The sequence below is a fragment of the Camelina sativa genome, chromosome 11 (genome assembly GCF_000633955.1).
Source record: "Camelina sativa cultivar DH55 chromosome 11, Cs, whole genome shotgun sequence".
Lineage (NCBI taxonomy): Eukaryota > Viridiplantae > Streptophyta > Magnoliopsida > Brassicales > Brassicaceae > Camelina > Camelina sativa.
The window spans coordinates 11,788,773-11,801,487 of record NC_025695.1 but is presented as its reverse complement, the minus strand read 5'-3'; the positions used below and the strand labels follow the sequence as shown (position 1 = coordinate 11,801,487).

At 36.1% G+C, this 12,715-nt stretch overlaps 3 protein-coding genes and 1 pseudogene across 4 annotated transcripts in view; 1 reads left to right on the top strand and 3 right to left on the bottom strand.

Moving 5' to 3' along the window:
* LOC109127260 (uncharacterized mitochondrial protein AtMg00810-like) lies at nt 1,797–2,594 on the top strand. The gene has a single exon (XM_019231830.1). The coding sequence runs from the start codon at nt 1,797–1,799 to the stop codon at nt 2,592–2,594; it is 798 nt and encodes a 265-aa protein (XP_019087375.1).
* On the bottom strand, nt 5,680–7,230 carry LOC104727880 (annotated as a pseudogene).
* Nucleotides 10,278–11,104, bottom strand: LOC104722954 (dof zinc finger protein DOF4.5-like). Its single transcript, XM_010441220.1, has one exon. The coding sequence runs from the start codon at nt 11,062–11,064 to the stop codon at nt 10,282–10,284; it is 783 nt and encodes a 260-aa protein (XP_010439522.1). The 5' UTR covers nt 11,065–11,104; the 3' UTR covers nt 10,278–10,281.
* The window catches only part of LOC104722953 (adrenodoxin-like protein 2, mitochondrial), a 2,500-nt gene continuing 1,888 nt past the window's right edge, over nt 12,104–12,715 (bottom strand). Inside the window, exons 7-9 of one of the 2 annotated variants that reach the window (XM_019231702.1) lie at nt 12,643–12,692; nt 12,471–12,553; nt 12,104–12,372 (exon numbers count right to left, since the gene is read on the bottom strand). In XM_019231702.1, the coding sequence (XP_019087247.1) occupies nt 12,258–12,372; nt 12,471–12,553; nt 12,643–12,692 (248 nt within the window). In that variant the 3' untranslated portion in view covers nt 12,104–12,257. The remainder of the gene's footprint in view (nt 12,373–12,470; nt 12,554–12,642; nt 12,693–12,715) is intronic. The other variant, XM_010441219.2, reaches the window with a different exon arrangement.

Genomic DNA, 12,715 nt, shown 5'->3' with positions numbered 1-12,715 from the left:
CTATTTCTAATCAAGGATTCAAGTTTTATGCGGTATTTGTTGATGACTACTTTCGTTTTACTTGGTTCTTCCCTTTAAAAGCCAAATCCGAGTTCTTCTCCTCCTTCAAAGCTTTTCAAAAGCAAGTCGAGAATCAATTTAACACTCAAATCAAAGTTTTTCAAAGTGATGGTGGGGGTGAATTCACGAGTACTCAGCTTAAAGCTTACCTCAGGGATAATGGGATTGCTCATCATATCTCTTGTCCCTATACACCTCAGCAAAATGGTGTGGCCGAGAGGAAGCACAGACACATAGTGGAGCTTGGACTCTCCATGCTGTTTCACAGCCACATTCCACTTCATCATTGGGTTAAAGCTTTCTCTTCATCAGTCTTCGTTAGTAATCTTCTTCCATCTAGTGTTCTTGACAACAAGAGTCCTTTTGAAACTTTGTTCAACAAGAAACCAAATTATTCAATGCTCCGGGTATTTGGGTCCGCTTGTTTTCCTTGTCTTTGCCCCTAGATCAACACAAGTTTGAACCTCGCTCTCTGCAGTGTGTTTTCATTGGTTATAGTACTCAATACAAAGGCTATTGATGCTTGTTTCCACCAACTGGTCGAGTATACATATCCAGGAATGCTGTGTTTGATGAAGAGTGTCTCCCGTTTCAGCAACAGTACAAGTCATTTGTCCCACGATATCAGTCCACTCTCCTAAAGGCTTGGCAAACTGGTGTATCCGCGACTACCTCTCCAACACAGTCAGTGAATCCAACTACTATAACCCTTCCTCATTGTTCGCCATCACCATCTCTCTTCCAAGAGGCAAACGACATCTCTGCCACTACGATTGGAACCAATGATGATGACGACCCTACCAACACGGGGACTGAAAGTGGAGCTCAAAATGCCATCGAAATTGTAGACATCGCAGATGACATTGATGCAGCTGCTTCTCCTGATTCAGTCTCAGAAAATAGTGACGATGAAAAGGAACTTCAACCAGTGGTACAAGAATCCAGTGACAATGAAGAAGCATCTAAACATGTGGTACAAGAAAATACTCACCCCATGATAACAAGAGCTAAAGATGGCATTTCCAAACCTAATCCTCGATACGTTCTGCTTACCTCCAGATTTGCGACTGCAGAACCAACTACTCTTGAAGCTGCGATGGCACATCCATGATGGAACCAGGCTGTTCTTGATGAAATGGGGAGAATTCACATGCTCCATACATGGGACTTGGTCCCCTTGAGTGAAGACATGAACATTCTGCAATCCAAATGGGTATTCAAAACGAAATTAAAGTCAGATGGATCTGTAGACAAGCTTAAAGCAAGAATGGTCGCTAAAGGGTTTGAACAAGAAGAAGGTATTGACTATCTAGAAACTTACTGTCCTGTAGTGAGAACAGCCACAACCAGAATTGTTGTTAATGTTGCTACTGCTAAAGGATGGATCATCAAACAACTAGATGTCTCCAATGCCTTCCTTCATGGAGAACTACATGAACCAGTCTTCATGTATCAGCCAAAATGGATTAATTGATCAGGAAAAACCGACTCATGTTTGTCGTCTCACCAAGTCTCTTTACGGCCTCAAACAAGCTCGAAGAGCTTGGTTTGACACATTCAGTAATTTCTTGATCGATTTTGGCTTTTATTACAGCAAATATGATCCCTCTCTGTTTACATATCGCCGAAATGGAGACTCCTTGGTGCTATTATTATAGGTTGATGATATTCTTCTTACACGAAGTAACCAAAGCCTCCTCACTGAACTATTGGAAGCATTGAATCAGCGATTCTCGATGAAGGATCTAGGTCCGCCAAAATACTTCCTTGGCATTGAATTCGAGACACACCCCAATGGCATGTTCCTTCACCAAACCGCATATGCCTCGGATATTCTTCACCAAGCTGCCATGAGTAACTGCAACTCCATGCCGACTCCACTTCCGCAACAGCTTACACAGCTCAACTTGGAACTGTTTGCAGAACCCACTTACTTCAGAAGCCTTGCTGGAAAAATCCAATACCTGACAATAACTCGCCCCGATATTCAGTTCGCTGTAAACTTTGTATGTCAGTGTATGCACGCCCCAACAGTATTAGACTTTGGTCTACTCAAATGCATCCTAAGGTATCTCAAGGGAACTATCAATATGGCCCTACACATACGAAGAGATACAAATATATCTCTATCTGCTTACTGTGACAGTGATTGGGGAGGTTGCAAGACCACTAGACGATCAACCTCAGGCTTCTGCACCTTGCTTGGACCAAATCTGATCTCATGGTCAGCAAAACGCCAGCAAACAATGTCAAATTCCTCTACGGAAGCAGAGTATAGAGCACTTACCACTGCAGCTCAAGAACTCACCTGGCTTTCCTTCCTTCTCAGAGACCTTGGCATCTACCAATCACATCCTACACTGCTGCAATGTGACAATCTATCGGCAGTCTACCTCAGTGCCAATCCAGCTCTACACAATCGATCAAAAAGTTTCGACATAAACTACCATTATATACGAGAACAAGTTGCCATTGGCTTAATTGAGACAAGACACATTCCTGCTACCTTGATGCTTGCAGATATCTTCACCTAATCATTGCCAAAAAGGGAGTTCGAACAGCTTCAACACAAACTAGGAGTGGGAACGTCACCCACCTTGCGTTTGAGGGGGAATAAAAGTAATAAACCACAGTTGGGCCGAACACAAGGAAAGGCCCAAACTAGAGAAGGTCCAACAAGCTTCCCACATAAGAAGACAAAGCCCCCTGCACTAGAAAGAGACGTTAGAACGGAGAAGAAGGAAATGGTACAGCACGGAAACAGATTCCAACCACTTCTAACCTTATGTGATGAATAGGTGAAACCAGCTGTCTTAGTAGAATAAGGATGGGAAAACCCTAGAGGAGTCTAGGTGGTTCCTAAGACTCTATATAATACATTGTAACAACCTTGTATAGACTATTGAGAAAGAAGTTTATAATATCAAAGTCTCAATCTCTTTAAAGTTCCTTCACTAATTGGTAAAACACAATTCATAATCATCTATATAGATGAGTGATTGTACGGGGGAGATGGTTTTACCATAACAATGACATGGCACGTCGAACATGCTAGAGAACCTTCACACGCCCCTGCATAATAAATATGCTATGCTGTGATATGTAGGAAAGCTTTTATTTTTTCGTTTTGTAAAGTGGTTAAAATTACAATTGAATTAATTTAGTCAATGGAAGACAAATCAAACACCGAGTAAGTTAGTGTAAAAGTTTGAGTGTATTTGATGTTTAATTTTGTACTAGTGCACTAAATTGATCCAATACTAGCTAATATAAAACGATCAAACCAACCCTATTGTAAACATAAGCTTGGATGATCGGATCATACTCTGATAGGTGGTTGTTTTCAGGTCAAACTGATAAAAAAGGGGAATGAACTTTTACCAAAAAAAAACTTTAACAGTAGATATCAACTTCAATTCAACAAACAACAAACCCCTAAATCCAGTACGAAGTTACCAACCACAACTGTAATAAAAAAGGAACGAATACTAGAGATTAAATCAGCAAAATACTAAAGGTTACTAAATAACTAAAGATTGTATTACTAATAATTATATACTAATAACTAAAAAAGAAGAATTTGCTTTTCAAAGAGCCAGGTTGTGTTATCACCTATGATATGTTTGTTAGAGGCAGTTCTCTACACTCTAAAAAGGAGAAAATACAATATTTAATTATTGAAAATAATAACATTAAAAAGTAATAAAATTACATTATTGTAAGGGAATTTTACTCAATCTACCACATTGGATATAAATCTTTTTAGATTTACCACATTAGAAAAACATTTTCCAATCTATCAAAAGTGACTGTACTAAATGACGTTAATAGCCCTCTTCTCTTCTCTTGAATTTTGGCGTTCGACAATGCAGTAAAACATTTGACACAGCATTAATTACGTTGTCATTTAGTTAAAATTTGTGTTGTTTATTTTATTTAAGTGATTATATACAAAAAAAAAGAGGGAACATGCACCGATAGTACAATATGTTTGACTTCACATTTAAAATAAGTATGATATGTGTAACTTTATATTTATATATTTAGAATTTTTTAATTAGTTTATCAAATAATTAATTATATATATATATATATATAAAAGACAAAATATAAGTTGTGGATAATATTTATCGCAAAAAATAATCATATTTGATTTAAGTTTGTCCACTACCCTTAAGTTAGTGTGATGTAGTCTTTTAGACTAATAAAAAATAGACATTACTTATAAGTTGTCTACTAAAACATATGTATATACATTTGTAATACTTAAAAATGATAAAAATGCATAGTAAAAAATAATAATACTAAATATATATTTTTTTGCATAAAATATTCTAGATAGTAGACAAAAATATTACACTGGATAACAAATGTCATGGACCAAAAATAAAATAATGTGAATCAATTAACATGATGGACAAAAGTAAAAGTTTTAATTTGTCCACTCAAGAAACTAATAGAATAAGAAGTATGAGACAAATGTGATTGAGAAAACTTTTTCTCCTTCGTAATAGAATCTTCTTTACATAAAATTAGAAATAGAAGCAAAACCCATAAAATTAAAGAAAGATTTTAATTTAAATGAGATCTTCACCTACCTCATTCAGGTACAAACCAGTTCCTCTTCTTTCGTCATTTTGCTCAATCGATTAATTGAACTGATATTTTCTCTTTTTCTCTTCAAATCTGGTATTTTAGTTGTTTGATTTAAGATAATTTTTTTTAAAGGTTGAACAAACTCTAATACGAGGAGAGACGGATAAGAAGATAAAAATCTCACAATTATTTAGTTAAAGAATCTCGAGCTTGTTAAAATAATTTACAATTATTTATATATATTTTTTTCTCTCAGTTACACTTTAAAATCACATATTCGTAACATATTTTCAGTTTTGTCTATTATCGAATCTGTTTAGATTTAATTACTCATAAACAAAAACTAATTAATATGATTACTTTTTAGTTCACTCTAACATAATCCATGAAAGAGAAACACACCCACCATTTTAATATAAAATTGGACTGCTGTGCAAGACAGACAGTGAAAAGATACAACAGAACAGTTTTATCAAATAAAAAACAAGAAAACGTTTTTCTATTATTTTGCAAAGGAAACAAAGGACAGGGTTAAATTGGTCATTCTATCATACAGTTATGTTAGTCGTTGAAAGGAGTTTTGTAATATGGTACAATCCGATAGAAAGAGTTATGAATGTGGTAGAACTCTTTAAAAAATAAATTATTTTTTACAGTGTAAAATTATGTTAAATGTCCCTTTCCAGATTTCTCCATGGTCCTGAAATGTCCCTTTCCAGATGATGCGATACAATGGTCCTTGTCCTTGACTTTATATCTCTCTATCTCATCTCTGAACAAAGCAGCACCCTCTAGTCTATAGGGATCCGAAACATTTAATTCAGACCTGTCTGAATCTTTGAGACACAAGTTTTTCTTTGCCACTTTTTTCCAAATTACTCCCTTTCCTATTTTATCACCCCTCCCCATCGCTTACACATTTTTTTCTTATCTATTTAAAGACATTTTCTTCGCCTCTCTATAATTCAATAATGAAAAGTCTCTGTCGCTCCAGCTATAATATTTTTTTTAAAATTAATACTATTAACAAAGCAATGGCTCGCCGCAAGTTAGCGTCTGCGCCTTGTTAGCTTCCGAATCCCAATCCGTTGTGCCCACAACGTACATCATTAGACCTGCGCAGCTAATCTGTGCCGATAGTAGTCCTAACCAAAGCCCATTAAACCCAATTCCGGCCGAAAACGCGAGACCAACCGCCACCGGCATCCCCACCAGATAAAATGCTCCAAGGTTCACGTACGCCGCCGTTGACGGCCGAGCTGTTCCTCTCACGACGCCGCATCCCACCGTCTGAGGCCAGTTTCCAATCTCGCATAAACCCAATATCGGTAACGCCGCCGCTGTTAGCCGGAGAATCTCGTCGTCTCCAGTGAATATCATCCCCCACGCATTTCTAACGGAGTAAGCAAACGCCGCTGAAGTGATCCCCGTAACAGCCGCGAGAACAATAGACACAGTTGCCGATAGCTTGGCCGTGCTGGGACGGCTCGCTCCAAGCTCGTTACCTACCCTAGTGGACACAGCGAAGCTCAGAGAAGACGAGAAAACCTAAAGAAACGACGTCGTCTGGCTCAAAACTCCCATAGCAGCGACCGTCGATCTTGGATTCACCAGCAAACCACAGAGAAGGATCATGATCTCGTACCACCACCACTCCAAGCACACGGAGACGGAACTCGGACCCGCGAGACGAAGCAACGGAGCCCACCCGCGGAAACATTCACGGGTCGGGTCAGTCCATGTAGGCGCGTGGAGATCACTCGCCCAGACGTAACAAACGAGGAAAGCTACGACGAAGAGGTTTGTGAGGGAGAGGCGACGGCTACGCCGGTAAGACCAAGACGGAGGTAACAGACTAAGAAAAGATTAACCGGGATGTGAAAAAGAGCGCCGGAGAGAGAAGCTAGGGTTAGGGGGTGAGTGATGCCTTGAGCACGAAGGTAGATTCTGATTGGATGAAGAAGAGTGGTTGTGAGGAGATCAGGGAGGGAGAAGATGAGATACGTCTGAGCTAATTTAGCCATGTCGGGGTCTTGGTGAAGGAGGTAAACCGAGATTTTGCCGACGTTGAACCAGAGAACCGAGATCGGAACGCAACAAAGCAAGAGGAAAACCACGGTTCGATGAAGGGTTAGGGAAAGGAGTCTGAAGCGGTGAGCACCGAAGGCTTGAGAACAGAGTGGTTCCATACCAAGGGCTAAACCGGATAAAACAGAGTAACCGGTTATGTCAGCAAAGGCGATGGCGAGTGAACCGGCGGGCCGGCTAATTCGAGGTCACCAAGTCGACCCAAGAAAAACATTGATACGGCTGAGCGTAGGTAAAGGACTAGAGCCGTGACGGCGATCGGAAAAGCTAGTGTGAAGAGAGATTTAGCTTCTGTTACAGCTTCTGCCATTAGAGGAGATCCTCTGTTCTCGCAATGCCGGAGATTTTCTCTTTGTGGGTTCGAAGCTATTGATGGAGGAAGATTCCGGTTCGAGATTCTTGGATCTCTGAATCGGTGGTGGTTGTTGTTGATGGGATACACATGACGGTGCATATAGAAGATCTTTAATGGGGTAAGAGAAAGAGTTCTCTGGTGAAGAGCTCTCTGATGATATGAGTCTGTGAGGTTTTAAGAAATGAGAAAATTTAAAGGAAAGAGAGATATGATATTTTTATTGTAATACTTTTTGTGTAATAGATTCAAAGCGATCTGATTCACCCTGACCCCTAGCTAGTAAATTATAAAAACACTAACAACTTTACGTCTAGTTATCTGATCATAATGCAATAGAATTTAGAACCAACCAACCTTTGTAATTTCAAAAACAAAAAGTATAATAGCATTTGCTATACCAGAAAGTTGTCAATATAGAGAAAAATAGTGTATGCATTTATATGAGTTTAAGTGTTGTAGTATGCCATGTTGTAGCCGTGGAGACACAGAATTTTGCCGTCAAGGTCAATAGGTCCAAACGGTTTGGAGAATGTTGTCATCAACATAAACTAGTTGGCGACCAAAAAAGATATAAGCTATGTTGAGCCCACAATCATATATATGATAAAATAGGTCCTAATTCTTTTATACACAAAGGATGCTCTAATATCCCTTTTTTGTGTGCAAAAAATACTCTTAGAAGAGTCGCCCTGTTGGTCTAAGTCATGGATCGATTCTGCCCAAGTGCAGAATTATTCAGCTTTATCCTTTTGGCCACATGAGTATGGGCTCATTGCTTACGGCCATTTGCATACCTAGGGGACCCTACCCGTGAGATACCTTCTCCCCAGAGAGATTAGTCTCGGACTCCTCCATAGGTCTGGGGATTTACTCTCTGAGTTAACAAAAAAAAATACTCTTATATCCTTGTGATCAAATACTGTTCAGTACAAACTCAGCTGCATATGTGAGCAAATTTTAAATTTATGTTCTTACAAATTAATTTATATGACATCTTTCTCCAATTTTTGATTCTTATTTTTGATAGTTTTTTTTTTCTCTTATAGAGATATATACTGTATATGGAATTTTTTTCATGTAGCTAAAAATTCAAAAGGCATAGAAAGATAACCAATGTTTTTTTTTCTTGAGAAGCAATATATATATTTTCACCTACATGCCTCTCAACTTGACTTCCTATAAGAATTGTGTTATGAATTTTGTGATGTGGTGTTTTATGACAAAAAAAGATATACTTGATTTTTTAAAAAAAAATGGTCAAGAAACAAAGAAATAAAAAAAGGTAGTGTAAAACTTTTTAATTGGGATTGTAGTGAATAGTGATGTTTTTTAATTTACACACTCGAAAAGATTTAAGTTTGCTCTGTACTTGTTATATTAATTTATTATGTATGGGAATCGAAATGATAAAAATGAGAATTAGGTGGTCCCAATAAAGTTATTAATTCTCATTGTACTTTGTTTTGTTCTCCGAGTTTTGGTGTTTCTTTTCTGCAATCTCTATATGTTCTACTTATAAGTTTTTGTACGATTGACTTTGTGTCGACGATTTTATTTGTTTGTTACTTGTTTGGTGGGTCTCACTCCCTTTTGGGAGTTATCCTTTCGAAAATCCACACAAGAAGAATTAATTATCTTTACAAGTATTGTATGTTCGAATAGTACTAGCGGGTAAAGTAAAATAATTCTTTTGTAGACTGAAATTTTTATCTTAAATAATTTTATCTTTACAAGAATACATTATAGATTGCAGTGCAATGTCAATTAACTTTTAAAAATACAAATATGTATCGCGAATTGTGTAAAATAATAGGAGAAACCAACATTTTATCTATCTTTGCACGATTAGCTTCTCCTGAAATGTCCACTATGAGTCATGTATCTATGGCAATTCTTGCAGAGCAAACGCAGGTGAGATACGCTATAGTGATCGTAGTAACAGAATTTGGTGTTGTCTGAGTTACACCATTGAGTGACATACTTGTGCTGTAATTCTGATAACATCAAGTTCTGTTATTTCAACAACTATAGCATATCTCAACAACGTTTCACACAGCATTTAAGAAAGTGGCAGCTTTGGCTCTAGGAAAATCTGAGATAACATATTTTTCTTGCCAATAGTTTGTACCTATTTATAATATTTTTCTATGGTTCTTCCCATAAATTCATAGTTACCTAGAAATATATAAAATTAGTAAACTAGTCACTTTTTTTTTTCTTTCTCAAAAATCAATTATTTTTATTTAAAACATAGAAATTCATTAAGTTGTTGACAAAAGAAACTGAGAGTCATTTATTTTCACCCAAATAAGACTATAAATATTATATTTAAAGGCAATATATTTCAATTAATTTCTAAGTTTTACATCATTATTGATTGGTCATAAGAGATATGTAATCTCACTTTATTTAGATTATCTATCTACTTTATTATTTAACAACTACTAAATTGACATTTTAGGAATTTGTTTTAAACTTATTAGTTTTATATATCAATAATTGATTTTGACCAAATAAATGATAATATAATAAATGTATATTTTAAAATTATTAATTCATATTTCTCTTTATTAACTATCTATTATTGCAATAAATATATAATTATTTATGTCAAACATATAATATTTAGTAAAAAGAACCCCAATCTCAATCGAATCATTAAAAAAAAGTCATTTATAGATTAATATGAAAATAAATTTGGTAAAAAGGAAGTTACTTAAGTTTTCAAGAAGTTAATTATCAATTGTCATTGATGAGGACTGAGGTTAACTTAGATTGTCTAAGTCTCTATTGATTACATAACGATTTATGTTGGACGTAATTTGTTTCCGCTCCATCATGTTTTTAAAATACTCTGAAAATTAGTTTGTGATTTGGCTCAAGACACCTAATTATAACCATATAACATAACCAAGAAAGATATATGTAGATTGCAAAACAATGAAACGAACCGGTGATTAAAAGATATTTATACATTATACTTTAAAATAAAAAATAGATAATTAATATAATTATACAAAGGAAAAAAAAAAAAGATCAGAGAAGCAACTTATTTCTGAATCTTTTAAGAAACAAAAGATTCAAACTTAAAAGAAAAGAAAAAACCAATAGAAAACATAAAAGATAAACATTTTACTTTTATTTTATTATAAATAGAAAGCAGTTAATACGGTTAAAAATTCTTAAGGACCATGCTTCTCTAGATGACAAGGATGCTTAATCACACTGTTGTATCTGATCTTGTTTTTGTTGTCGTTGTTCATCATGGTCATGTCAGATCCTCTACTTCCACTAGTGCTGGCGTTATGATTCATGGTCAGAGTGTTGTTGAAGCTCTGGTTCCACTTGTATTGCTCCATACCATAACCGTTGTAATTATCAACATAACCACCACCAATTGATTGGTTTACGAAAGGATTAGTACTGGATACAACATTGTAATAATCATGTTCAAATGATCCATCTTGGAAATCCAGGCGATGATTTGGTTGGAAACTTTGAGATGAAGGAGGTACATTTGGTACCATACCACTACGAATATCAGACAAAGAACCAAAATGGTTTCCAACAGTAGCAGCAGCAACAAAAGAAGAAGAAGCACCAAAAGATCCAATAAACTCATTGTTTTCTTGAACATACGAGAAAGGTTGATGATTAACCTGTTGGATGTCAGGAGTAACATGTTGGATGTCAGAAGAAACCATACGAGAAACAAGAGACTTATCTATCCTAGCCTGCTTGGCTTTACGGTAGCCTCCACCAATTGGTACGTTCCTTAAAGCCCCACCATGAGTCCAATATCTACGACAGTTCTTGCAGAAGTAGCGTGGCTGGGACATGCGATAGTTGTTGAAGTAGCAGAACTTGGTGTTGTTGGAGCTACACCTTGCACATGCTCGCGGTGGGGGCTTCACTCCATTCAGTTGTTGGTTGTCTTCATCTGCGAAAACAATCAAGTTATCCATTTCTCTTAAGAAGCTCTTGATTTTTTGGGTTTAGACTATAAGACTTTGTTGTTGCTATGATCTTTGGTGTTGGGAGGGTGTCCCTTCTTATATAAGAAGAGATAGGGGTTGAGAGTTTAAGAAAGTGAGATTGAGAGCGCAACGTGTCAAAGATTGTGTATTAATAAAATCTGAAGATCTAACTACACACCATAAACCTTAGCCTAAGCTTAGTCAAAACTAAGGATTTATTAATTTCTAACTCTTGTTTGTATATGAAAAATAGAAAATCAAGATATCTATAATTAAATGATTCAGTCATATAAACATATACAAAATCTATTGAGAGTGTAATGACAATTTAAGGCAAATCCAACATAGATTGCATACATTTACTATAAGAGATAGAGTGTAAGCGCCGCGTGTCCTCCGATTCTATCTAGATAAATTTTTCTTATAGAGAAATATGTAAAATAGTTTACACATGGTAGAAAGAGTTCTTAATTGCCTAATTTTCTAAATGATAAAGCATCTAAATAATTAACTTTAGTAGAGGTTTAATAGTGAATTGTTAATAGAAAAAATATAATGCGAGTGAGCGAGTGTGGTTCACACATGATCTTATCGGCACATCAAAATAAATTATTGTAAAAGTTTGTTCTAAAGATTTACAAATTTATTATAAAAGTTATTAATAGAAACTTTATATATGTTGAGTTAAACACAATTGGTGAAAATAGAAAGAGTTAAAGTTGTATATTGTCTATTAAATTGAAGAGATGGAACTACTAACAAAGTTTTGTCTTAACGCCACTAGCTTAGGCAAATATTAAGTTACTTGTTTTAATTGCTTGCTCTAAAGGTAATTCAACGGTCCGACAGTGGCCCAACTAACTCAACGTTTAAGACTACAGGCCCTTTAGACCGTTCCTGCTGTGGGTAAGCAACTGTTGAGGTTAAATGCTCAACATGATCAAAGCGCTTTCGAATTTCTGATCATATGTATATTGATCTGTTCATCTATATCTTTAGCTTTGTCAAAAATCTAAATCAAACTCAAGAAACAATAAGACAATGCTGCAATTGAAATCTCACCGTCTGAAATACATTTGTATAACTCCCTAAGGGTAATTTTATGTAATGAGTTTTTTTTTTCCGGATAGTAAACCAGTGTAAACTCAAAATAACCCCTCAGCTCCGAGGCTTTAGTGTGACTAGTGAGGTTTTGGAACAAACCCATCAACAGCAAAATTTCTGGTAGCTGAAGGAATGGCTAAGCGTACTCCATCTAGCTCTGGTTTTGCAATGACTTGACATCCCAATCGCGACCTATAAAACATTTTCAATGGAACATTTGTCAATATTTGCTTGCATTGAACCCCGATTGAAACCATCCAAAACGTAAGAGAGAGAGAGAGAGAACTCACGTTTCTGTTAACCCAAAAGCAAGATCTAGCATATCATTCTCTTCATCTGTTGGTTCTTCGAGTTTGTTGTAGTATTCGGTGTCCTATCACAATTACAGTTTCAACTAATTGGTAAAATACAATTCATAATCATCTATGTAGATGTGTGATAGTAAGGGAGAGATGGTTTTACCATAACAATGACATGGCACGTCGAACATGCTAGAGAACCTTCACACGCCCCTGAAAATTTAGAAAAAGCAACC

Coding starts and splice junctions, on each gene's coding strand:
- LOC109127260 (XM_019231830.1), top strand. CDS start 1,797: ATGAAGGATCTAGGTCCGCCAAAATACTTCCTTGGCATTGAATTCGAG.
- LOC104722954 (XM_010441220.1), bottom strand. CDS start 11,064: ATGGATAACTTGATTGTTTTCGCAGATGAAGACAACCAACAACTGAAT.